Genomic DNA, 22,952 nt, shown 5'->3' with positions numbered 1-22,952 from the left:
TCAGCCGATGTGCTTCCCCCTGGGGCTGGTGCAGGGGCAGCATGGGGCAGGGCGCAGGGCTAAGAACCAGCAGGCAGGGGGTGGCCGCCCTTTTGAGCCAGGTGTGGGGGCCACGGGCCTTGTGTAAGCGGCCGAGGCTGCAGGTCACCGTGCATGCTGCTCCGGAGGGCTCCCTGGGGTGTTTTGTGCGTGCTCGGGGCCCACAACCACAGGCTTGCCCACGCATACCCCGGCCTCTCTGCTGGGGGACATTCAGAGTGTCTGTGAGGGGTCAAAGGGAAGGCTGGAGGAGCCCACGCAGGGGTCGGGGCCGGCAAGCCCGGGCGTCCCGCCGCTGCCCGGAGCCCTCCTCCCCCCTTCTTTATGGCCTCCTCCGCGGTGCGCACGAGGGTTCCAGGTCCCAGCTGCCGGCCGGGGGCCCTGCCGGACCAGACGTCTCACCTCGCAGCAGGCCGCCCATGGTGGGCGGCCGAAGGTCAAGTGCCAGGCTGTCTGCTCTGCACACAGACAGGGCCCTGCCCGGTCACCTGTCCCGTGAGGTCCCTTGCTTCCCCCGCGCACCCACCAGCCCCCGGCAGGAAGATCCACTAGGAGCCTCTGCACCCTGAGCTCGGGAGAGGGGGGGTTCTGTGCCCTGAGCTTGATGGGGGGTTGGTTTGGGGGCTCACACTGCTTCCCTCTCCAGGGGGAGATCAAACGGGTCGGACTGAAACTGGGCCCGCCAGGGTTCTGAACCCCCGCGGAGCACAGGAATCCCGAGGGAGGGGCTATGCGGAAGCGGCTTCCCAGCTCCTCCCCACCCCATCGCGCCCCGCCCCCTCACCCCCACCCGGCCGGCCTGCATTTCCTCCTGCCCCTTCCTCCTTGTTTTCTCCTTCACTCCTTCCCTCCTTCACTCTTGCTTTGTTCCCCCAACAGACTCATAAACCCACCGTCCATTCTCCAAATGGCCCCTGTCAGATCGGACGCCCTTGCTTGCTGCCCCCCCCCACCCCCCACCTCCTGCAGACTTCAGCCAGGAACGGGAGGCAAGAAGCCTCCCAGGCGGCGACCAGAATACACGCGGCACTTCACAGAAGACGCCGGTGCAGCCAGACGAGGCTGTCTGCGGCCAGCAGCCCACTTCTCATGGCCACGCTGCTTCCCCGGCACTAATACGGATGACGATGATGATGTAGACTCCAGAAGGGGGATCAATATGGAAACCTGACCCGCGACTCTCGGTATCCGGGATGAGACGTGGGAGCTGTTCATGCAGCTATATTTGGACCAAGCCCTGGAACTGAGCAGGGAGAGCAGCACCCCCAAACCCCAGATGTACTCAGCTAAGGGTCAGGTCTCACGCCCACTCCCACCGCTCAGCAGGGATCACCTCTGCCCCTGATTTCTTATCTGTGAAGTGGGCGTGCTGACGGCGCCTGCGAACAGGGCCATTGCGTGTTTCACCGAGAACAATGCCTGCCACGTCCCCCACCGACCCATGTTATTTTGAAACGAGACTCATTTCATTCACAAACATTGTAGCCTGTGTCTCCACTAGATACAAACTCTTAAGTGTGTATGCACGTGCACACACACACACACACACACACACACACACGATACCATTATTACATCTAAAAATATTAAGGAAAATCCCATAACATCATCTAACCAGTGTTCAGATTTCTCTCGTGGCCTCATAACTAACTTCTTCGTTTTCTTCAGATCAGACTCCAAATAAGGGTCTCTAGGTCGCAATCGATTGATAAGGGTCTTGGAACTCGGGTGATCTGGAGCAGGGGTTGGCAAACTTTGGCAGTAAAAGGGTAGACAGTGAATAATTTAGGTTTAGAGGGACATGAGGTCTCTGTTCCAACTACTTAAACAAATGGGTATGGCTGCGTTTCAGTAAAGCTATATTCGCAGAACCGGCGGCACGCCAGGGTCGGCCCCAGGACGCGGCCGCCAGCCGCGGCCTGGGGCAGAGGCTTCGGGAGACTCGCGTGGACGTCCCTCTTCACGTTGGGTCCTCTCTCTCCTTTCGTGTGCGATGTCGTCAGCCCTGACTGTGTGCTCAGTGCCCAGATCCCTTAACTCATCGCGGGGTGTGACTGGAAGTACCCTAATTCCACAATGCATTCTTCGTGTGCTAGCTGCAGGAATTCTATAAAGAGAAAGTTCCCCTCATCAATTATTTGGTTGCGCTGAGGTATAGTTTGCATAGGAAAGTCGAGAGAATAAATGCTCAGTTCTTTTCCTTTCTCTGCCAGTCTTTAAAAATGAGTTGGGTTCCCTAACATTCTTCAAAGGTAATGAACGCACTTTTTAAAGGAACGTAATGAGCCAACAGGTTTAAGCATAACGGAGGTCTTTGAGCAATCGCGGTCTCTGTTTTTAATGCCGGTTAAACCATCCCGGCTCTGCCCCAGCTCTGGACCTCAGGCCCTGAGGGTGTACCTGCTTTTCCCGCACCAGGAGATGTTCCAGGCTCCCCTGGTGGACTGTCTGCCGCATGCCTGCGAGGCTCCTTCTCCAGGAGCCCCAGCTTAGAGGGGAGCGGGGTTTAGAAACCCTGATTTGAGCAGGAGAGATGCTCGTGGTTTCTAGGTGTTGTTAGTCAACACAGCGAGGTAGAGACTTTTCAATAGGAAAGACCTCGACAATACTCACCGAGGTTTCTACATCAAGTCGGGATCCCTAGGGCACCCAACCTCTTCACCCCGACACCTGCATCTCATCTGTCCTAGGCCCCAATTCCTGTTTTTCCTGGGGAGCTTCTAAACCGAGCAATTCTGGAGCCTCCCCAGACCCGTGGAAGAGGGGGCCTCCCGGGAAAGGGGCAGGCACATCCCCAGGGTGGAAAACGCTAGAAGTGGAGGAGCCAGTATGGAATATCCCCTGGGGGGAGCTTTGTAGGGTGAGGAGCCAGCGTAGGAGGGGGAGGTTTAGATAAGGAATGCAGGCAGCACTTTCTAGAAGTGTGGACTTTAAGGGGAGGGAGATATGGGCCGATAACCTGCAGAGGGCTGGACCAAGACAGGCTAAAAGAGAGAGATGTAGGAGCTCGAAGCACGTCTTTAAGTCAGAGAAGGAGCCAGGAGGTAGGCAGGAAATGGAGCTGTGGCAGGGCTGATGAGCTCTGCTGGGCTGCAGGTGGCCGAGTCTCGACAGGGATGGGGGTCCCCTTGATCTAGTCTGTGGGGGTTGAAAACAATACTACGTTCCCCATCTTCTAAGTTCTAGCTGGTCTAGTAATCCAATTACCAGAGACAGATTAAGAGGAGAAAACCAAACGTTAATACACGTGCATGGGGAATTCACGTAAGCATAGAATCCCCAAGACAGTGCGGCAGGCGACATTGGGTATACATATATGTATGACATTATATATATGACATTTTTTGAACAAAGGAGAGAAGACGTGGCAAAAGGGGTCTTAGACTTCAGAAGCGAGAATGAGCAATTTACAGGGTGTGGAACACACAAGGCAGGGACATTCTCGCTCGGCCACCCAGAAACAGTGGGACATGGGGCGCCAGTGTGGGGGTGCCCACAGGCGCTTCCTGTCTAATGCTGAGGCTATTCGCTAAGGTCCCCTTCCTGGAGCAGGTTGTTCTCTCAGAATCTCTTGGGCAGGAAAGAGGGGAGGGTCAGAGGACCTTTCTGAGTCTTTTGTTTCTTAAAAACCAGCTTACAGACCAATGGCCCTAAAGGCGCAGTGTCTGAGGGGTGGGTGGCCAAACCCGGGCTCCTTTCCTCTGCAAACTGAAGCGCCCGCTGTCTCTTGCCTTTGTCTCTCAGTTATTGCCACAGCGCCCGAGACACGGGAATCACGATACCCTGACGATAACTTAAGATACGAAGGCAGAAACCCAAGAACCACAGTACAGAGGAGCAGTTCTCCAAGGGGCTCTCAGCCTAGAACCGTCTTTGAGATAATACCCTCTCCATGCTCATTCTCTCCTGCCTGTTGGGGAGGATTTTCTAGAGGCTTCCTATCAGACTGAATGCAGAAGCAGATATGAGAATCCAGCTCCCTTGTATTAAGCCAGATAGAGATCTGCAAAAATGTGAAATAATGGCATTCTTCTCACTAACTTTTGGGGAAAATACAGTTTTCATTAAAATGTTATTTATGCTGTGTAATGGGTTCATTGCCTTTTTTTTTTTAATGAATTGTTACATGGTGTTAAAATTTCTGTTTTATTTCCAATACATAATAACTATGAATAGCTATGGTCCTCATGAACCAAGGCTCTTTGGGATCCCAGACTGTTGAGTATAAAGGGTTCCTGGGAACACAAGTCCGAGAGCTGCTGGTGCCACAGGAAGTCAGAGCTGGCGGCTGGAGCCAGCGGCCACCAGCAGACACAGTGAGGATAGGGTCTCAGGCCACATGCCATGGACGCCTGGGGGAAAGCCCCGGCTGGTTCCTTCGGCTGGAAGTAAGACCCCTCCTCACCTTCCGGAACGTGTGGATGCTGAGCTCGCGAGGGGAGCCGGCCCATGTTACTGCGGGGTTTAGGTCTCCCAGAGTGAACCAAGGAAGTATGTGGCTGAACACGGGGACCCGGCACCCGCAGGGGCAGGAGCGAGGGGCGGGGGTGGGGGAGGGAGAGAAGAGGGGTGAGGGGGAGGATGGGGGAGGGGGGCTATGGGTACAGTGAGGGAGGATGGGCCAGTCTGAAGAGCACATGCGGTGCCGTCTGGGAGTGAGGAGTTCACCCTCTCTCCCTCCCCCCTGCATTGCCCGCCAAGACTATGGGACGTGGCCTCTTCCTCACAGAAGCGCCTCGAGAATGACATAAAGGAAAACTGGTGTCCCACGCGAGGGCGGCCACATGTGATTGCCATGAAAACACCTGGACGGTCGAATTGCTTCCCAGGTCCTGCCGGCGCCATGGCAAGACTCCGTCCGAGTAGGAATCAGGAACCCTGAGACACTGAGAAAGACGGAGCCCACCCAGGGCCAGCCACCAGGGGCTGTCTGTCAAGTCGCTTGCGTGGGCCTCGTTTTCCGATGAGGCAACTCTGCCATCCATTAAAACCACACAGGCTCGCCTGCGACTAGACCATCACGCTCCAGCCTCCCCGCAAACCAGACCCACCCCCTTCAAAAGAAACCTCCCACGGACTCACACTAGATGGAGCCGGGAGTTTCGTGAAGGACAAACCTTAATGAGACTTGGTTTTCTAAAACGTCCCTTGTGGTTTTTAATTATTAGAGAAAGCGGACGTCTCCGGCGTCGAACTCCTCCGCCTCGGAGTCCCTTTGTCCCTTGTCAAGGTCCTTAATACACTCCATTGCTTTCGATGAGGTTACATTCTTCCTAGAGCTGTCTGGATGGCTTTTGGGACCCAAGACTGGACACCGAGGAGGATAAACAATTTTATTTTTGTAAGTTACACTTCCCCTGCAACCTTGGTTTTGAAATGTGGCTATAGGAACACGTGGCTCCGGAGTAACTATGCAGATTTACGGCCGGTCTCCGTCTACGTCCTCTCAAGGGACCCAACGAGGCCCTTCTTTGTGTGACCGGGGGTTTGTGAAATTCGTGATACAGTTTGGGGAAAATGTGATTTATAGTTAAAGTCATCTCAAAATCAATACAGCTGACGCTCTCTGACATAAGGGATAAAAATCAAATCTCAAGCAGAAGTGGCTGGAAATTACAGTGAGGCGCGAACAGCCTCCCTCCTGCTTGAAGACGGTTTTTTTTGTTTTGTTTTGTTTTGTTTTTTTGAGACAGCCAACAATTCAGCTGGACGAGGTAGAAAGGTGCTTCTACTCCTTGTTTCAGTAAAAATCGATGGACTTAGCTTGTGTAATAGTTCTCCCCGCGTTTAGAACCTAAAATAAATTAACTCTCATTGCCGGAGTCACTGAGCGCATTTCCGCGGTCCTGCTCGTCGTCCGCTGAGCGAGTAGTCCTTAGATCAGCCTCCGCCTAGACCTGGCTTGGTGGGTGCGGGACGCGAGCCGAGGGTGCGGCCGCGCAGCCCCGGGACTCCTGAATTGGAAGGGTGACCGCAACTCGCCAGGCGGTGAGCGAGCGGCTGCCGGCCGCACGGTGCGTGCAGTGCGGGCGCTGGGGGGGAACCGGGGCTCCGGCCGCCGCGACCGCAGCCACGCCCCCCGCCGCCCCCCCACGCCCGGATTCCTACGGAGAAGTCCCCGCAGCTCCCGCGCGCTCGCCCGCCCGCCTCCTCAGACCTCTTCAAGATCGCCGGGAGGCCCAAGAAGGGCCGGGGAGGGGGTCGTGGGGGGGGATTGGGGGCGGCGCCCCGAGCGGCAGCGAGGCGCTGGCGAGGGGCGGCGCAGGCTCGCTGACGCCGGGCGCTGCTCGCGGCTGTGCGGACCCCCTGCCCGCCTCCCCGACCCCCGAGTCGCCCCCGGCAGCCCCCGCCGCGGCGGGGCCAGAGGACGCCGGCGGGGCCCCTCGCGCGCGCGATGGGGGCAGTTCGGGCCCCCGCTTTCCCTTTAAGGGTTCCCGAAACTTTCCCCCCTGGTATCAGATGCGCCTCGTCACATCCGTTGGCCGCGGCCGGCCGGGCGCGCTCCGAGGAAACGCGGGACTCGGGGAAGAGGCGCGGCCCCGGGCCCGCGAGGGGGTGCAGGGCGGGCGGGCGCGGCCCGGGGCGGCCCGCGCGCCCCGCTCTGCGCTCGGCCGCGGGGGAGGGGCCGGGCCTTGCGGGGCGGCCGTCGCCCGCCAGGGGGGGCAGCGGCGGGCAACTTGCTCAACTTGGCGGCGCGCGCCCGGGCGGCTCCGGCGCCTCCGTCCCTCCCCCGAGCCGCCCGCCGCCCGCCGCCGGCCCGTGCGACCCCTCCCAGCCCCCGGACCCCGCAGCCCCGCGCCCGCGCAGCCGGGCGACCGCCGCCGCCGCCGCCCGCCGGACGGGAACAGGCACGGGGCGGGCCGGGCGCGCGCCGCGGGCGCCGCCACCGGCATGGGCGCGCTGGCCCGCGCGCTGCTGCCGCCGCTGCTGGCCCAGGGGCTGCTGTGCGCCGCCGCCGCGCTGGCCTCGGCGCCCTTCACGCTGCCCCTGCGCGTGGCCGCGGCCACTGGCCGCGGGGCTGCGCCCACCCCCGGGCCCGGGCCCCCCGCCGAGCCCCGCGCCGACGGCCTGGCGTTCGCGCTGGAGCCCGCCGCGGGCGCCGCCAACTTCTTGGCCATGGTGGACAACCTGCAGGGGGACTCGGGCCGCGGCTACTACCTGGAGGTGCTGATCGGGACCCCCCCGCAGAAGGTAGGTGCGTGGGCGCCCGCTCGTCCTCCGTCGCCGGCGGCAGCCGCGGGCGTGGGGCAGCGCCGGCGGCGCCTCCGCACGGTTTAGCGCGCCCCCAAAGCAGGTTTGGGGGGAGCGACGCAAAGCGCTGCGCTGGGCCGGGAGCGGGCGCTCGCGGCGCGGGGCGGCGGCCGCCCTGCCTCGGGGCCAGCTCGGGGCTGTAGGGGTGCACATGCTTCACAACTTGTTTGCTCCCCGCTCCGTGCGGCGGGGCAGCGACAGGGGACCTGTAACTTGCCTCTCGGGGGGCTTTCCGTGTGGCGGGCGGGAGACACCTCCTTCCGGAGACGGCGCGCTGGGCCGTGGGCGCGCGGCTCCTGTGCCCCGGGAGTCCCCCGGTGCTCCGGCTCTCCCTTCGCCCCCTCCCCGCCCCCCTGCTGTCTCATCGCCGACCGGCTGGTGGCCTGGCTCCCTGCGCCGGGGATGCGCGTGAGCCCGGCCGAGGGCGAGCTGCCCGGGGAGGGGGCCGCTGTCCTCTCGGGACGGACGGAGCTAGTCGGCTCGCTGCCGGCCGGGCCAGCCGCCCAGCCCCTCTGCGCCGAGGGAAATGTCTGAACACGTGTGTGCGTGAAAACTATTTTCTGCGGTACAGCCGCTGGGCGGACAGACGGCCGGAGCGAGGCCCCCGCGCACCGAGTGGTCCCCCAATGCAAAATAAAATCAAACCGCTTTCTTTGTCTCTTAGTATGATTTTCATTTACTAGCACTTTTTTTTGGGGGGGGGTAGCAAGAAAGAAATGTCCCCAGGCTCGATAACCTTAAGAAAAACAAAATCCCAGAAGTGGGTCTGGCCCGCCGCAGCCCTCTTTCCGGACTCCCTCATCTCAGCGTGATCTGCAGTCGGGTTTTTCTTATCAGTTGAATGCACGGTCTGCAGATACTTTATTTTTACATTGTCATTTGGGTTTTAATTCAGCTCTGGTTCCCCCATAAATAGAACAGACTCATGACTTTGGTGTAATTCTAATTAAATTATTCAAGACTTTCTTAAGAGGAAAGACATGCCATGCTAATTCTTTTTAAAAAAAAAAAAAAAGAAACTCTACTGAATAACTTCTATACTAGTTTAATTAGTTTTAAAAAAAATAAAAACTGTATTGTGCTCAGAACTTTGATTCTAGCAGCTTTCCATCTCATTGTTGTCTCTGCCATCTCCAGGGTGGATGGTGGCTGGAGGCCAGTTGAGGGGGGTCTGGAGGCCCGTGCTGGGCGGGGAGTCAGCTGAGGAGGCTTAACTAGACCACAGGATGGTGAGGTTGCCGAAAGCCACCGCGTGGGAACACGGGGCCGCTGGTGAGAACCTCGTGCTTTTTCCCTTTCACGAGGTTTCACGAGATACTGAGGATGAACGTCTCTTGTGGCCTAAGGAGCTCGCCCTAGATGTGCGTCTTGATGGGGAATGGCTCCCTTCCCCTTTGGAGTGGGAGGGACTAGTCTGGGAAAGTGAAGGGGGGTGCGTTCGTTTGGCAGTGGGAACGGGAGTCCTGATCCCGAAGAGGGAGGGAACAAAGCCTGAAGGACTAGAACAATCTTTCTCTCATGCTCGCAAAAACAAACCAAAAACACCTTTCACAAATAATAGCTTGTCTTTATTAATTAATTCAGTGACCTTTACTTTAAAATGAGGAGTTTAATTAACAGGACTGTACTGAGTATCCAGTGCTTATGTCTTTACCTTGGCTAAAGAAGTAGATCATTCAAGGTTATTTCTCGGTTAAACATTCCCGTGTTTCCAGGGAAGGCTGTTGGTAACCATCCAGATTTAATTTTTACATTTGACAGGAAATGAAATATTCTGTGTCTCCTTCTTGGCCTGATTTAGTAATAAGCTGCTTTACAGCAGAACCCGTGTTTGTGTACGATCCTTCGAATGCCTCCTGCAAACTCTCCAGTGTTAGTGATAGGACATTCACCTTCGCTTCTTCCCCGTGACCCTATAAAATGTCTCTGACCACCAGCAGAGTGTTTACAGCAGGCCCCGGGGCCACCAGCCTTGGGGTGACTTCTAAACCGAGAATGAGTTTCCGTTCTCAGTTCATGGCCAAGAGTCAGGCATTTATTCTCTGAGCATCCTCCAAAGACAAAACAAAAACTTGCTTAGGTGGACAGAAAAAGTGGAACTGTCAGTTCGAGCAATAAATAACCAAGAATTTTCTGAGAATTAAGTAATGGTCACAGATTGGGTGGAAGGCTCCCCTTCTCGCAAGCTCTGGCCCTGGGGGTCTTCACAAGGACCTCATCTTATACCCATTTAGGGAATGGGTATAAAATGAAGCTTGGAGAGGTTGAAGGACTTGCCCAAGGCAACAGGACATGAAAGAGAAAGAGCCAGAAATTGAACCCAGGCAGCTGGACTCAAGAAGCCGGGATCTGAAGCAGCCAGAGACATCTGTTCCTCTCCCTCTCTGCCTCCTGGCCTCTCTCCCTCGGGCCTCCCACGGCCCTTTCCAGCCGGAGCTCCCCGACCTTACCTCAAGGTGTTAAAGACTTGATGGGTGGCCACAGCCGGATTGTCCCTCCCATCGCCACCCCTCACGTCTCGTTCAAGGCATGAAGAGGAAGCGAGGGAGAAAGTTGCATAGAAACCAGAGACCTGCAGACCACCGTTCTCCACGGGAAAGCCAGTCCTCGGACGCGCGCGCCTCCCTCGAGCGCCTTCATCACGGGCCAGGGGCCCTCGCGCTGCCCGCCACTCATCACGGCGGCGCGGGCGTCTGCCGCGAACCTGGGAGACGAGGCCTGGGTGTCTCGTCTCATCGCGCCTCCACTTTCTCTCTGCGCGGCACCAACATCTGCTTGAACCTTGCAATTTGGTCTTCTTAATAATAATAATGGTGTTCTAAAGCGATTATAATTACAGTCATCTCCATTATGAAAAAAGACTTTTGTGCTAACACAATCGATCCAGCTGAAGATACTAAAGGTCTGGGCCTACCTACCCTGTAATAGCTTTGGAAAGGTTTGGGAGGTTTCTGTTGAAAGAGTCTCTGTCATCTCCGCTAGTATGGATAAAACAGCCAAATGACTTTCATATTTAAACATTCGAATGTAAAAAAAAAAAAAAAAAACTAAGAAATCATTTCGGGGACTCACATTTTAATCATGGTGCATTAGCTTGATTATCACTTCTTAGTACCCAATTTTTTGGAAGCCTTTGCACTGAAAATAGGAACTGAGCCTATGCAATTTGAGACTTTGTCTTTTTCAGCTGTCAGTGTCCCCAAATTACATCAAGCTCACTGCTGGCGAGGCTGAGAAAGGCGACGGCCAGAAGAAATTGGATGCAACCAGCTAGACGTGGTAAACTGTTAGGGACAATGAAAAAGACACGATTACAGGGTGTAAAAGCATGAGCAGGTCGAAGCGAGCTCGAGAAAAAGAATTCAGCATCCGAGGCCCCGTTGGGGGGGACGGCGAAAGGGCACCCCAAGACATCCGCTCAGAACAGCCTGGAGCAACAGAGCCCGAGAAGCCCCTCGCCACCATGCTGTTACTAGCTAACCCGTATTCCAGAGGTTTGGGGTGTTGGGCACCATGCTCAGAGTTTTGCACAGATCCCCTCATTTAATCCTCACAACAGCCCTGTGAAATGCGTGGGATCGTTTGACTTAATTTTCAGCAGGGGAAGCTGCTAACTCAGGCCGCAGCGTCAAAGGCCACACGGGTGAGTGTCAGAGCTGGGCTGGCCACCAGGCCCACCCCATCCCGCAGGCTGAGCCCTGCGCCTCTGCCCAGCGGACTTTTTAATGTAACAACCCTTCCTTGTCCGTGGGTGGCATGCGGGTATGGTCGGAAGCATCCCGGAATGCTTGCGGGGTCCATACGCACGTGACCACAGTCGGGGCCTTTTCTTTTCCCATCGGTTGATGACCCTCGAGCTCTTAGTTTCCTGGGCCTGCTGTAATAAGTCACTACAAACTAGGTGATTTAAAAGAGCCGGACATGCCTTGTCCCGCAGTTCTGGAGGACAGAAGTCCCACAGCAAGGTGTGGCCGGGGCTCCGGGAGGGGGTCGGTCCTCCCCGCCTCCAGCTTCCGGTGGCACCTGCGGTGTGTGGTGTTCCTCAGCTCTCGGCCGCCTCTGTCAACCTCCTTCTCCATCTTCACGTGACTTCCTCCCCCCACACGCGTCGCTGTCCAAATTTACTTCTCACGAGGACACTGGTCCTTGGATTAAGCTCACCCCAATACAGTCTGACCTGCACTTAGCCCGATTACCTCTGCAAAGACAGGTACTGGGGTTGAGGATTTCAGCACGTCTTTTTGGGGGACTCAGTTTAATGCACAACAAGTTCAGGCTAAGCTTATCGTTCTGTGGATTTTTTTTTTCATTCTATCTCATCTTTTAATTGCCAATAATTTTAATTTGGAACGCAGATATAGTTTTTGTTAAAGGCAGCAGTAGCAAATGGTGGCTTCGGTGTTGTGTTGACATGGAATGTGTGACAAGAGCATGCCCTAGGACAGCGGTCCCCAACCCCTGGGGCCGTGGACTGGGACCGGTCCTGGTCCGAGGCCTGTTAGGAACTGGGCCACACAGCCGGAGGTAAGCAGCTGGCGAGCGAGCGAAGCTTCATGTGCATCCGCAGCCGCTGCCAGGGCCAGCATCGCCGCCTCAGCTCCGCCTCAGATCGTCCGGCGTTAGATGCTCATGGGAGCCCCGGGCCCTGGTGCCGCAAAGGTCGGGGACCGCTGCCCTAGGGGACGGGGTGGTGGACAGCGAAGGGGAGGGTTTCGGATTCTTCCCTGGATTTCTGTGTCGGTTTCCTCGGTGCAGAGCAATCGCTTACGAGTTTAAAACATCTCGTCGAATCGCATGGGTTCCAGAATTGCTAGACTTCCTGGGCGACGTGGGGAAAGCCCCCCTGCAGAAGCCCAGCCCGCTGGGTCTGAAGACCAGCGACTGACCAACACTCAGGCTGGGGACCGCAGACTCGGGCGGCGCGGAGCTTGCGCTCCTTGTTGGAGAGGCTTTGCGCGGCGTCCATCGGCCCGTCTGCGCCAGACACGTGGACCTTAAACGCTGGCATTCCTCCCGCCACACCCGGCCCTGCGTCGCCTCCTGTCCGATTTCCTCTGGGCTTCCTGTTTTCTCCTAGAACGATTGCTGACCCCTCACCCCCCACCCCCCACCCCCGCCGTAACTAAAAACCGAAAGGGACGGGTTAGGGGAGCCGCCGCGTGGGCGAGTTCTCTCCCGTGGCCGCCCGCCGCGGTGCCGGACGCGAGGACAGGCTTCGCGGCGCGGTCCCCGCTTCCTCGTGCTGCCCGGCAGTGGGCAGTGCGGCCTGGGATGCCCTGTACGTGTCGGACACTGAATGGAGCAGGCCAAGCCCTCGGCCCCTGGATTCAGGGTCCCCTGGGCGAGGGTGGGGCTGGTGGCTCTGACTCGGCCCAGCCCCGTGCAGAGTGCAGCGGGGCGGGCGGTGGGTCCTGGGGGAGGGCGACCAGACGACGCTCTCCCGGCTGCGCGCTCCGCCCCCGCCCCCCGCAGCGAGCAGCGGGCCTTCCGCCCCCCTGGGCTCCGCCGCCATCAGATCCCGCTGCGCACTCGCCCTGTTGTGCTCACCCCGCCTGGACTCGATGTTGATACTGGGGCTCACTGCGCGTCAGTGACAACGGATGCCCCCTAGAAAGCAGGACACACCTGCGAGGCAGGTGGAAGGCCCACCGCGCCCTCAACGCGGCCGCGAGCTGGGGCGCCCGTCCCTGTCCCGGGCTGGCTCCCGCGGCTACGGAGGACGTGTCACTCCCGCCTTCGTCCTCTTGGTCCTGGCCCGGGTGGACGAGCTGTTTCGCCTGTTGCTACTCAGTTTTTAAAAAGCGAGCTCTCCTTCTCCTGGAGCTCTCGGAGAGGGAAAAATGCTCTCGCGGTGCTGACGGACCCGCGTGGCGGAAACAAACTAGCAGGTCTGTTTTTGCGGTGATGCCTGTCAATCCAACACGGGTCTCGGGCGGATGTTTGGGGGTTTTATTATTCAACACGTCATACACCTGCACCTAGAAATCCACGCGCTTGACGCTGCCACTTTTGGAAGATGAAGGGGACTGTCAGAGCGGAGTGGGTGACCCCAGGGGCCCGCAGCGTCCCTCCGGGGGTTCGCGGAGGGCAGGCGGAAGCCTCTCCTCCCGTTTCACACTAGACGGAGGGTGGCAGGGGCGGGGCAGTTTAGTCCTGGCCCCCCGGGGACAGTCTCCTCCCAAACCTGGCAGGGTGAGAGGCCTTCCTGGGCAGCAGTCTGTCCACCCGGCAAAGCCCCTGCCCGAAGCAAAAGGAAACGGCCCGCAAAGCAGCCCCTGGCAGGCTGAAAGGGCTGAGTCAGAAACCCTCCCCGGGAGCAGAGAGGCCGGGATGTTCTGCCCTGACCCCTGGGCCTGGTGCGGATATGCTGCTCCTTCGGGGAGGTGGGGGCCCCCAGCGGGGCCCCCAGGGCCCTTCCCAGTGCACCAGCTGCTTCCTGGGGAAATGCACATGCTTTTTCCAGTCGGACCAGTCCTTGGGGAGCTGGCAGACCTGTGCGGTTCGCCCCCAGGCTGGGATGCCGCCCCCAGGTGTGCTGCGTGGGGCTGGGAGCAAGTGCTTCGGCCTCCGAGAGCCTCAGGGACTGAGGCTGGAAACTAGGCGACTTGGCCAGGGGGCCCGAGCTCCCTTCGACAACCCCTGACACTCCATGATTATAATTAGCCCATTTTATTTGTGAGAAAAACACATAATACGGTTTGTGCTGAAAAGAGGGTTGTGGGGAGCAGACGCTGCTGGCTCCCAGGCCCCAAGGGGCTCCACCATACCCGCCCCCCGTAGGAAGGGCTCAGAGCGCGTTACGGAGGAGTCGCTCTGACTTACCCGGTGAGACCAGCTGCACTGGGGCCTCGGAATCTGCATTCGTCCCACCGAAGCCGCTGGCCCGGCCGCGCCCCTGCCGAGGCCAGACCCTCCCCCGCCGGAGGTTTTCCGTGCAGAGTGCATGTTTCCTCCGCCCTGTGAACGTCTCTGCATGGAGGAGATTGTGTTCCCGGACGTGAGGACATGCGTCTGCTCCTGGGGCGGGGGGGTCGCCCCCCAAGAGCCATGCTGCTCAGAGTCTCTGCCGATGGTGTCCTTTTAAATGTCCAGACTGTCATGGGACAATAATTTGTAAATCAATAAAAATGAGGAAAACCAAGATGAAAAAATTAAAAAGACACATGAACAAAGCCCCAGTTAGATAATTGGGTTCAGCAAACATCCGGTTTCTCTGTTGTGGGATCTCGGAGTTTCAGGGGCTTCCTCTTCTGTGGTTACATTGTTGCAGGTCAGGTTAGATTACCTTGTTGCCGACCTGTAGCTATTGCTTGCAGATTAGTGTGCAGAGAAGCACCCAGGTCTCTAAGCATGAGAGGCAGAGCAAATCTGAAGCTGTTACAAATGTTTCCAGTGACACATTTGTTGGGGTGGGGGCCTCCTCCCTTGGATCAGACAGCAGTTGCCTTTGCTAAAGCAAGGAAAACGCGTGGTAGTGTTGGGTTCTCTGCTTCCTAGCCCTCTCAAGAAGGGGTGGGACCAGGGTTTTCCCTGGGGGCGGCAGATGGGTCTAGCTCAGTGATGCTCAACCCGGGAAGGTGTGTCCCCCGGGGGGGGGGGTCACCACTCTTCGGAGACAATTTCTGTTGTTATTATTCTGGTGGTTGGTATCACTGGCATCTAGTGGTTGGAGCCAAGGGATGCTGATGATCAGCATCCTGCAGCGCAGGGGACAGCCTCCTGCCACACACACACACACACACACACACACACACACACGATTACATTGCCATTACCTGCCCCCAAACGTCGACGGTGCCAAGGGCAAGAAAGCCTGCTAACACACCAGCTCGGCTGGCCTGGGAGCAGCTGCCCAGAACGGCAAGGGGACAGTGTCCGCTAGAAGCATCTGCGGGGGGCATGACGGGGTGTGGCTGCCCGCGGACACCTGCTGACCCCTCGTCACCAGACCTTTATGGTCCTGTCTTGTCCAAACATCAGGCTCTCCTTGCCAGACACAGAACGGCCTCAGGAGAGTTAAACATCACTTCTGGCCAGGGGCAATTGGGGACTAAAGAGAAGGAAGAATTTTGAACTAGAGTCAAAGAGCTAGATGCTTCCGTTTCTCCATCTGGCACCTGCAGCAGGCCGGGCCCCGTGCGCAGCCCCAGGGGCAGCAGTGCCCTGGACAAAGCTGGTCTCGCTTTTATAAAACTTACGTGCTTGTCGGGAAGGGAGATTGGAGAATAATAAACAGAATTTTAGGTAAGTGCTATGAAGACAGGACAACTTGGTAACGAGTATGGATTCAGGAAGAAAAAAAAAAAAAGACCGCTTTAGAAAGGGGCGTTCGAGAAGGCCTCCATGTGGGCACGGTCTGGGCTGTGGCCAGTGGGAGGAGGCCCAGCCCTGAGAGGCTGGCGGAACTGTGTTCCGGGTGGGGCCGGGCAGGTGAAGACCTCACCTGGGCAGTGCACAGTGTGCCGTGGGGGTGCCCCCTACACGCCCGGCTTCAGGGGCAGCTCCTCTTTTGTGTACTTAAAATTGTGCTTTGGGGTTAGATTTTATTACAAAAAGGCCTTACAACGAGTGTGAAAACATTATTCTACACTACATAAAGGCCGTGCGTGTGTATGGGGAAGAATTAAATATGGTTGGCCAGGAGAGTTTCTGAATTAAAAAGGAAGGTTAAACTCAGAGCACCTGTGTGGGCGGAGTGGAGGAGCCACTTAGACGGCTTCCCAGCAGTGTCTTCGGCCCCCCAGAAGCAGACTGGAGACAGGGGTGTGTGGGGGCATTCGGCAGGCGGGTTCCGGTGTCGGGGGTAGCGGGAGGGGGCAGGAGAAGGGAGGTGTGTGAGACGGGGAAGCTACAGGTGTGGCAGTGGGCTCCGTGCCCCTGGGGGTCTCAGAACTGGACTAGACTGGGCTCGCCCAGCTCCTGTCAGTCCTGGGCTGACGGCTGCCGGGGGTGGCGGGGCGGGCTAACTCTTCAGCACACGTGGTCCTGCCGCCAGAGAAAGCCACCAGGCGAGTCACAGGAGCACGACTCTGAAGGCGTTGGGGTCAGAGTCGCCGGGTGGGCATCAGAGGCTGCTGTGGTCCCTGCGTCCTTGCCGGGGACCGTGGCTGGCACAGGTTTGGCTAACATTTGAGGAATTAAAAACAAAACAAATACTCCCCGCCCCCAACCTGTGTGAGAGCGTCATTTCCGCCCAGGAATCACAAGACACTTTGAAAGCCCCGCCGTGACGTCGTGCCCAAAGAGGTCCAGAATCTAACTCACGAACGCGGTGAGTCAGTCTGGGCTGTGCCTCGCTTGCTGTGTGTACTTTGAACTTTTTTCTAGAAGAGGAAGGTGGTTTGTGCAGGCACCAAGCGGGAGAAAATGGTCGGGGGTGGGGAGGGAGGCTGAGGTGAACATAAAACCTCCTGCGAAGGTTGAGTGCTCCGAACGGAAGGACTTTGGAAGCCCCTCGACTGGCTGGCGCCTCGCAGGTGGACGACCGTGCAGCCGAGCCGCGAAGGGACCGCACCCGCCCCGGGTCCCGCGTGTCGGGAGGCCGCGTGTCGGGAGGTGCGGCTCCCACGCCTGCCGCGTGCGTGGACGTCTGTGTTCTACAGGACGTCGATTCTTCTGTACACGCAACTCTCAAAAACGCATAAAAATATCCACTATGGTCCTCCGATCAGTAAAGGTGCCTGCATTTTGGGACACGGGCGGCTTCTCAGACCCCCACCTTCTCACTCACTGTGCCCACACCGGTGCCCGTGCAGCTGGCCAGGCCGCGGGCCAGGCGCTGGGCTGTGTGCAGAGGGTGGAGCCCCTGCGTGGCCAAGGACGAGGCCGGCCTGCCCTCCTGTGTGGGCTGGCCTGCTCGCGTCCGCCTCTCTGAACACACACCTCATCGTCCGGGAGTTGTGCACCATGACGCTGGCCAGAGAAAATCCCGGTGTTTGTGTTCCGGCCCTCGGGGACGCAGGGACCTGCCAAACCTGAACTCGGCCATTGCTCCCACCCAGCTTCGCCCTTCGGGGGGCTCCAGTGCTTGGCAGAGCCTGTGCCACGTTGGGGCCTCCTCCCTACTCCCTGGGGCTCCTTAGTTCAGCATCACCTCGGGCCGCACCCCGTGGGCGGGCGCAGCTTCTCCACCCATCCCTCGGGGGCCTGAGCTATGTTCACATCGTCTTCTACCTTGATGCCCTTGACCAGCCCAATGCAACTGTGACTTCCGGTTCCTTGTGTATGAGATGTTGAGATGTATGTGATGTTCTCACACCTGGTATCTGAACTTCCGTGGTGATGTCTTAGCATGGCGTTTTTCGTTTTGTTTTTGTTTTTGTTTTTGTTTTTAATGCTGGTCGCTTGGCGAGTCTTTTCAGTTTAGAAGCTCATGACGTTCTCAGTTCTGAGAATGTTCTAGTGCAGTGTCTGTGCTCTCGTTTTAGATTTCCCGTTGTCCAGATGTGGGGCCTTCCTAAGCTTCATCTCTCCCGTTCCCCACATCTTTGTCTTTACTTCCACCCTCTGTGTTTGTTTCGGCCCCGCGAACTTTCATTTTCAAGAGCACTTTCTTTTTCTCCGAATGTTTCTTTTTTCTTGTTGCCCCTGACTCTTGTTTTCGAAGTTGCGTATCTTCTATTGCTCTAAGGAAATTAATTATGATTTAGGGGGGGGGATGGGGGAGGGACATTTTCTTTCTGCTTTCTGCCTTTTCTCTGTTGTCTCTGAATTCTTTTTCTTGGGGTGTTTTGATGGTCTCTGTCTCACGTTAGAGGTCTTCCTCACATATCCCGGTGGTTATTGGCTGTCTGTTCATATTTAAAAGAGAAGCCTTAGAAGGCCGGTTGGAAGTTCAGGGCTGAGCGTAGGCAGGGTATACAGCATATTGTCATTATTTCTGTGTCTACTTTTTGAAACATGGCAAGGATAAAGATTCTCCTCCCTGACCCAAGGCAGATATTTTCAACTGGGCGATCAAACCGAAACGTCTTCCTGGCTGTCAGGCTTCTCTCCGGCCGGAGGCCTCTCTTCGTTACCTTCCTTTGTGACTGACGGCACAGCTGTGGGCCTGGGGCCTAAATTGGGGTCTCCTGGGGGATTTCAGGAAAATCTTATGTTTTCCTGGTACAAGTGGCGAGTGTGGCTGAAATTATCATCTCTCCCTCTTCCTGCCTTTGACGAGAATGCCAGGCCTTGAATGGGGACAGCCAGCTCTGACCTTGAGTGGCAGGTCAGGGGAAGCAGCAGGGATTTGACTCTAGGTTTCCTCGAGCCGTCGATCTAATTCCAACTATCTCTAGAGACTTCCTGATGTGGAGAAAAACAAATCTCTGCTTGTTTGATCTACTCTCAATCTGTAGTCTTCTGTTTACTTCCGGCCGAAAACATTTTAAATGATGCACCAGCATACCTTTTTGAGAAAAATCGCTTAATAATTAAAAGAAGTCATTTAAGGCGGTTTGCTGGTCTTTTTCTCCCCTGGGCATCTCCAGAGAAGAGGACGATGCGTCTGAAAGTCTTTTATTAGTGTCTTTGTTGCTGTTATTGCCCATGCACGTATTTCCAGTGGGCAGGTATGGACTCCATCACAGAGATCTCAGCCTCGGTCACCACAACAGGAGCCCCACGTGGCAGGACCGCTCCAGGGGTCCGCGCGGGGCAGAACGGGCAAACGTAAACTGAGGGGCAGTTTCTGTAAATTGAGTTTTATGTGAACACGGCCGTGCTGATTTATCTCCATGTCGTCTGTCACTGCTTCCCCGTCCCCAGTCAGTCAGACAGGTGAGGCAGACACCGTAGGATGGCCGAAGTCTGCCTCACTCGCTACCTCGCCCTCCACAGAAAACGTTCGCTCGCCTCTGGGTCAGAGTGTCAGGTACGTGAGACCAAGCAGGGAGCCTAAGTGGCCGGTGGCCACCAGGGTTTTTTTTATACATCAGGAAGCCGCACGTGGTGTCGTCCGTGGTGGGTTTGGGGAGCCCACTGCGTACCCCACGAGGGGAAGTTCGCACGTGTCTCCATCAGCCACACCCAGAATATGCCAGCCGTGAAGTCCGACGAGAGTGCCTGTCCCCTAACTCCTCCTGTCCTCCTGTTTCCGTCCTGGAGAAGTCGGGAGTGGCGCCGCGGGTGGGTGGGTGGGGGGGGGGGAGGGGACGGAGAAATGAATGCAGCCCCCCGCCCCACTGTCGGCCTCTGTGTCTGAGACAGGCCCGCGATATTGGATGCTGGATACCAGCGTTGACACTAGATGGGACTGGACTAAAAATTCCAAAAAATAACCGTACCCCCACAGAGCTGTTGGGAAAACATAGGCTTTGCCCAAGACGTCATCCAAGGATGGGGAAGAACAATCTGCAGAGCTTGTTTGAAGCAGATGTTCTAGTAAAATACTTTGTCGTCTCAAAAGTCCTAAGGAAGGGAGCTTGGAAAGATCCAGCCAAATACCGCATGACACAGAAATCCACTTCGAGGAGTTCGCGCAAGAGCCAGCTTGGGAACGAAACGTGAGAAGCAATTCGCAAGTCTGGTTATTGTACCATTACTTGACCTGTCATAGAAATGACTGCGACCGCCAGAACGTTCATCAAAAGGAGACAGACAGACACCTGCCTGCACCTCGGAGGCAGCTGTAAGGACCAGGGACCGTCACAGAGCTTCCGGGGAGGGCCGCCAGGCGGGCGGAGCGCACACAGTGTGCGGCCGTTCACCTGAGAAAGCGATGGACACTCACAGGTGGTTCTGTCCTGGCGCTGTTCGGGACAGCGGCCGCCGGAGTCGGGGTGCCTTCGCAGCTCGGCGCGCACAGGCGCCCTCTGCGCCCTCACATGTACCTTCGCTCATAGCCCGTGGCATCAGCCCGTGGCCCTCAGCACCTGGTGGGGCCGGTTCGTTTTAAAACACGAGGCCTCTAAGGCTGAGCTGCAGGCCTTTGTTTTCCGGGAAGCCGGCATCCGGGAGTCGCTGACTTTCATGGTGACCGCAAGCGCCTGGCAGAAGTCTGCTACTTAGTAGCTGTTGGAAAAAATAACAAACACAGTTAAAACACGTCCCTTTGGACTGGTGCTTTAATACCGAGGTAGAAACTGTTTTTCAAAAGAAAATCCTGCTGTGGAGAGAGTCTTTTTTGGAAGGTGATGTGTTTAAATGTTTCCATCGTGATTTGCCTTTTCCACTACTGGTAACGACGGAGGTTTGCTGTCTACCAAAACACTGCTGACCCTTAACCTGGAACCATTTATCAGCCGTGTAAAAATCTTTCAAAGAATCTCACTAGTTTAAACAACAACAAACTAGGGATCAGTAGTACCTTCTGGTTAGTTTGCTAAGCTGCCGAACGGTGTTAGGGAAGACGAGGGTTTACCATTTACTGTCCCCATTTCACAGATGAGCAAAGGGAGGCACCGCCGGCCCCATCGCCGAGGCCGCCCGGTCGGTGAGGGCAGAGGCGGGGTGGGCTGTTCCAGACGGTGCGCGCGGGACCACTAGCCACGCCGCCGCCTGGCGCCTCCGTCTCAGATCCGTGCACATCGGGGGGCGAATACGCAGAATGTTTTTCTTGATGGGGCAGCTCTTCCGAGTCGCTGGTCTGAAGTCGAGAGCCTCGTAGGGAAGGGCGGGCCTGACTTGGTCGGGGAGACACTGCCCGTCGCCGAGCGGTGCCAGCGTGTCATGGTGGTCAGGGCGGTGTTCGGAGCAGCACCGACGCCCAGTGAATAGTCACTTGCTTATCTGTTCATGTGCCAGCCTGTCCCTGGCACGTGGCCTCTGGGGAGCTAGGCAGCCGTCCGTGAGACGCGCTCTGCTGGAGCGGTCCCGGAGCAGAAAGGAGCCGTCGAGAACCTCGTCTAACCCGGAAGTGTTGACTCCCAGCCACGCGCTGCCAACGAGTGGCCTGTGTGAGCCCCTTTTCCTATTAGCGGGCGTGGAGTACCCCCCCTTGAGCCTGAGCACTGCCCACTCTTTTACGGAAAATATCAGAAGCCAAGGGCCAGCTCGGTGTCTGCCCGTCTTTTCCCTCCTGCGTATGCGAGGAGGCGGGTGGCCGCCCAGGCCCGCCCAGCGCCCGGCTCCTTCCTCCTGCTGTGTCCCGGCCCTTCCCCTCCTCCTTCCGGTGGGGGCCAGTGGGGGCCGGGGGGCGAGGAGGTCAGGGAGGAACAGGTGCTCGGGGTGCCTCTGGGCGGCAGCGGGGTCCTGCCCAGCACCCAGCAGGGGACATCTGATCTGGGTGCTCGGATGAAAATGCATCACCCTGGTGACTCGAGGAACAGGGGCTTTTCCTGGGACAGGCCCGTCTGCCCCGCGTCAGAGTGGCCGACTCCTGCGAGCTGTCCCGCTCAGCGGCATTCTCTCCTGGCTGCAGATCGGGCCCCTGAGGACGAAAGAGGAGCCGGTGTGCAAACCTCACACGTGTTCCCTTAGGGTCTGTGTCGTCCGCCTCTCCCTCGACAGCCCGCTTCCGGTGGCAGGTCCCTTCCCAGCTCCGGCCGGCCCCCTGAGCCCGCATGGGAGGGTTCCCACAGTGGCTCTGGGCCCTGGGTGCCCCAGCCGGTGCCCGCCCCTGCCCGCACCCAGAACCCAGGGGTAGAACCCCCATCGTGCTGGGCTTCGCTTAAGCACAGGCGGTGACAGCGACTTCATTTACTTCACGAGTCTGTTCGAAGCTTTGGGCATTTAAATTCAGGCCTCGGTGGATAGACCGAGCTGCGGAAGCCTCAGAAAGCCCTAACCGTTGAATCCGTCTCGGCCGCCATGTCTTCCGTGTTCCCATGCCCATGGGGTCTTGGGTTGGCCCTGTCCCTGTCTGCGCTGGCCCAGCCCCCTGCCGTGGGCTGAGTCACACCCCACCCCACCCCCAGTTCACACGTTGAGGTCCGGGCCGCCAACACCTCCGAACAGGACTGCGTTTGGAGGGAGGGCCTGGAGAGGACATGTCAGTCACGGCGAGGCAGTCGGGGTGGGCCCGACTCCCCTCTGACTGGTGTCCTGGCGGGCAGCGGTGTGGACACACACTCAGCTGCGCGTGCGCAGAGGGCCGACACCTGCAGGCCAAGGACAGAGGCCAGCGGCGCGGCCAGGCACTGGGACCGCGGGGCTCCGGCCCCCAGGACCGTGCGAGGACGGTGTCTGTCGCTTAGGCCCCGAGTTCGCGATGCCCGTTATGGCCCCTAGCATGCCACCACACCCCGCTGGTGTCCCAGGTCCAGACGGCAGCTCTGGCCCCCGCCCCTCCTGCTCCACCCCCGCCCACCCGGCCATTCCATGTCAGCAGGAGTGAGGGGGGCCCTCTGGGTCAGCATCGGCCCTGGGCTGCGATATCCCATCTGGCCTTATTTCTGGACCATAAAAACATTTGTCTCATTTTAGGCTTTCGGTCTGCAATACATAGATGTTCATATAACAGACACACACTGAGCACCCCCTGTCCCCAGAAGAAGACACCTGCCGTCTACTAACCGTAGACCGCAGAGAAACACGTTTAATATTGTTAAGTTTGTTTTTCACAAATCAAGACACATCCACTTGGAGCAAAATCGTGACACTCAGGCGAACCAGAAAATTACAGCTTCTTCTGAAGTGTGTCCTCGGGGGCCTGACCTTCCAGCAGCCAGGCCTCCTGAGCGCTTGGAGTGCTGGGGCTCAGGGAAGCACGGGGCTCCAGCCGTGATCTCCACACCTCG

General features: G+C 57.7%; 1 protein-coding gene across 1 annotated transcript in view; it reads left to right on the top strand.

The window, feature by feature from the left end:
* The first annotated feature begins 6,915 nt into the window (after positions 1-6,915).
* Positions 6,916-22,952, top strand: part of BACE2 (beta-secretase 2) — a 71,482-nt gene continuing 55,445 nt past the window's right edge. Inside the window, exon 1 of the mRNA XM_016121761.2 lies at positions 6,916-7,230. Coding sequence (XP_015977247.2) covers positions 6,931-7,230 — 300 coding nt within the window. The 5' untranslated portion in view covers positions 6,916-6,930. The remainder of the gene's footprint in view (positions 7,231-22,952) is intronic.

The sequence above is a fragment of the Rousettus aegyptiacus genome, unplaced genomic scaffold (genome assembly GCF_014176215.1).
Source record: "Rousettus aegyptiacus isolate mRouAeg1 unplaced genomic scaffold, mRouAeg1.p scaffold_m13_p_4, whole genome shotgun sequence".
Taxonomy (NCBI): Eukaryota; Metazoa; Chordata; class Mammalia; order Chiroptera; family Pteropodidae; genus Rousettus; species Rousettus aegyptiacus.
The sequence above is the reverse complement of the archived record's forward strand: the minus strand, read 5'-3'. Positions and strand labels throughout refer to the sequence as shown.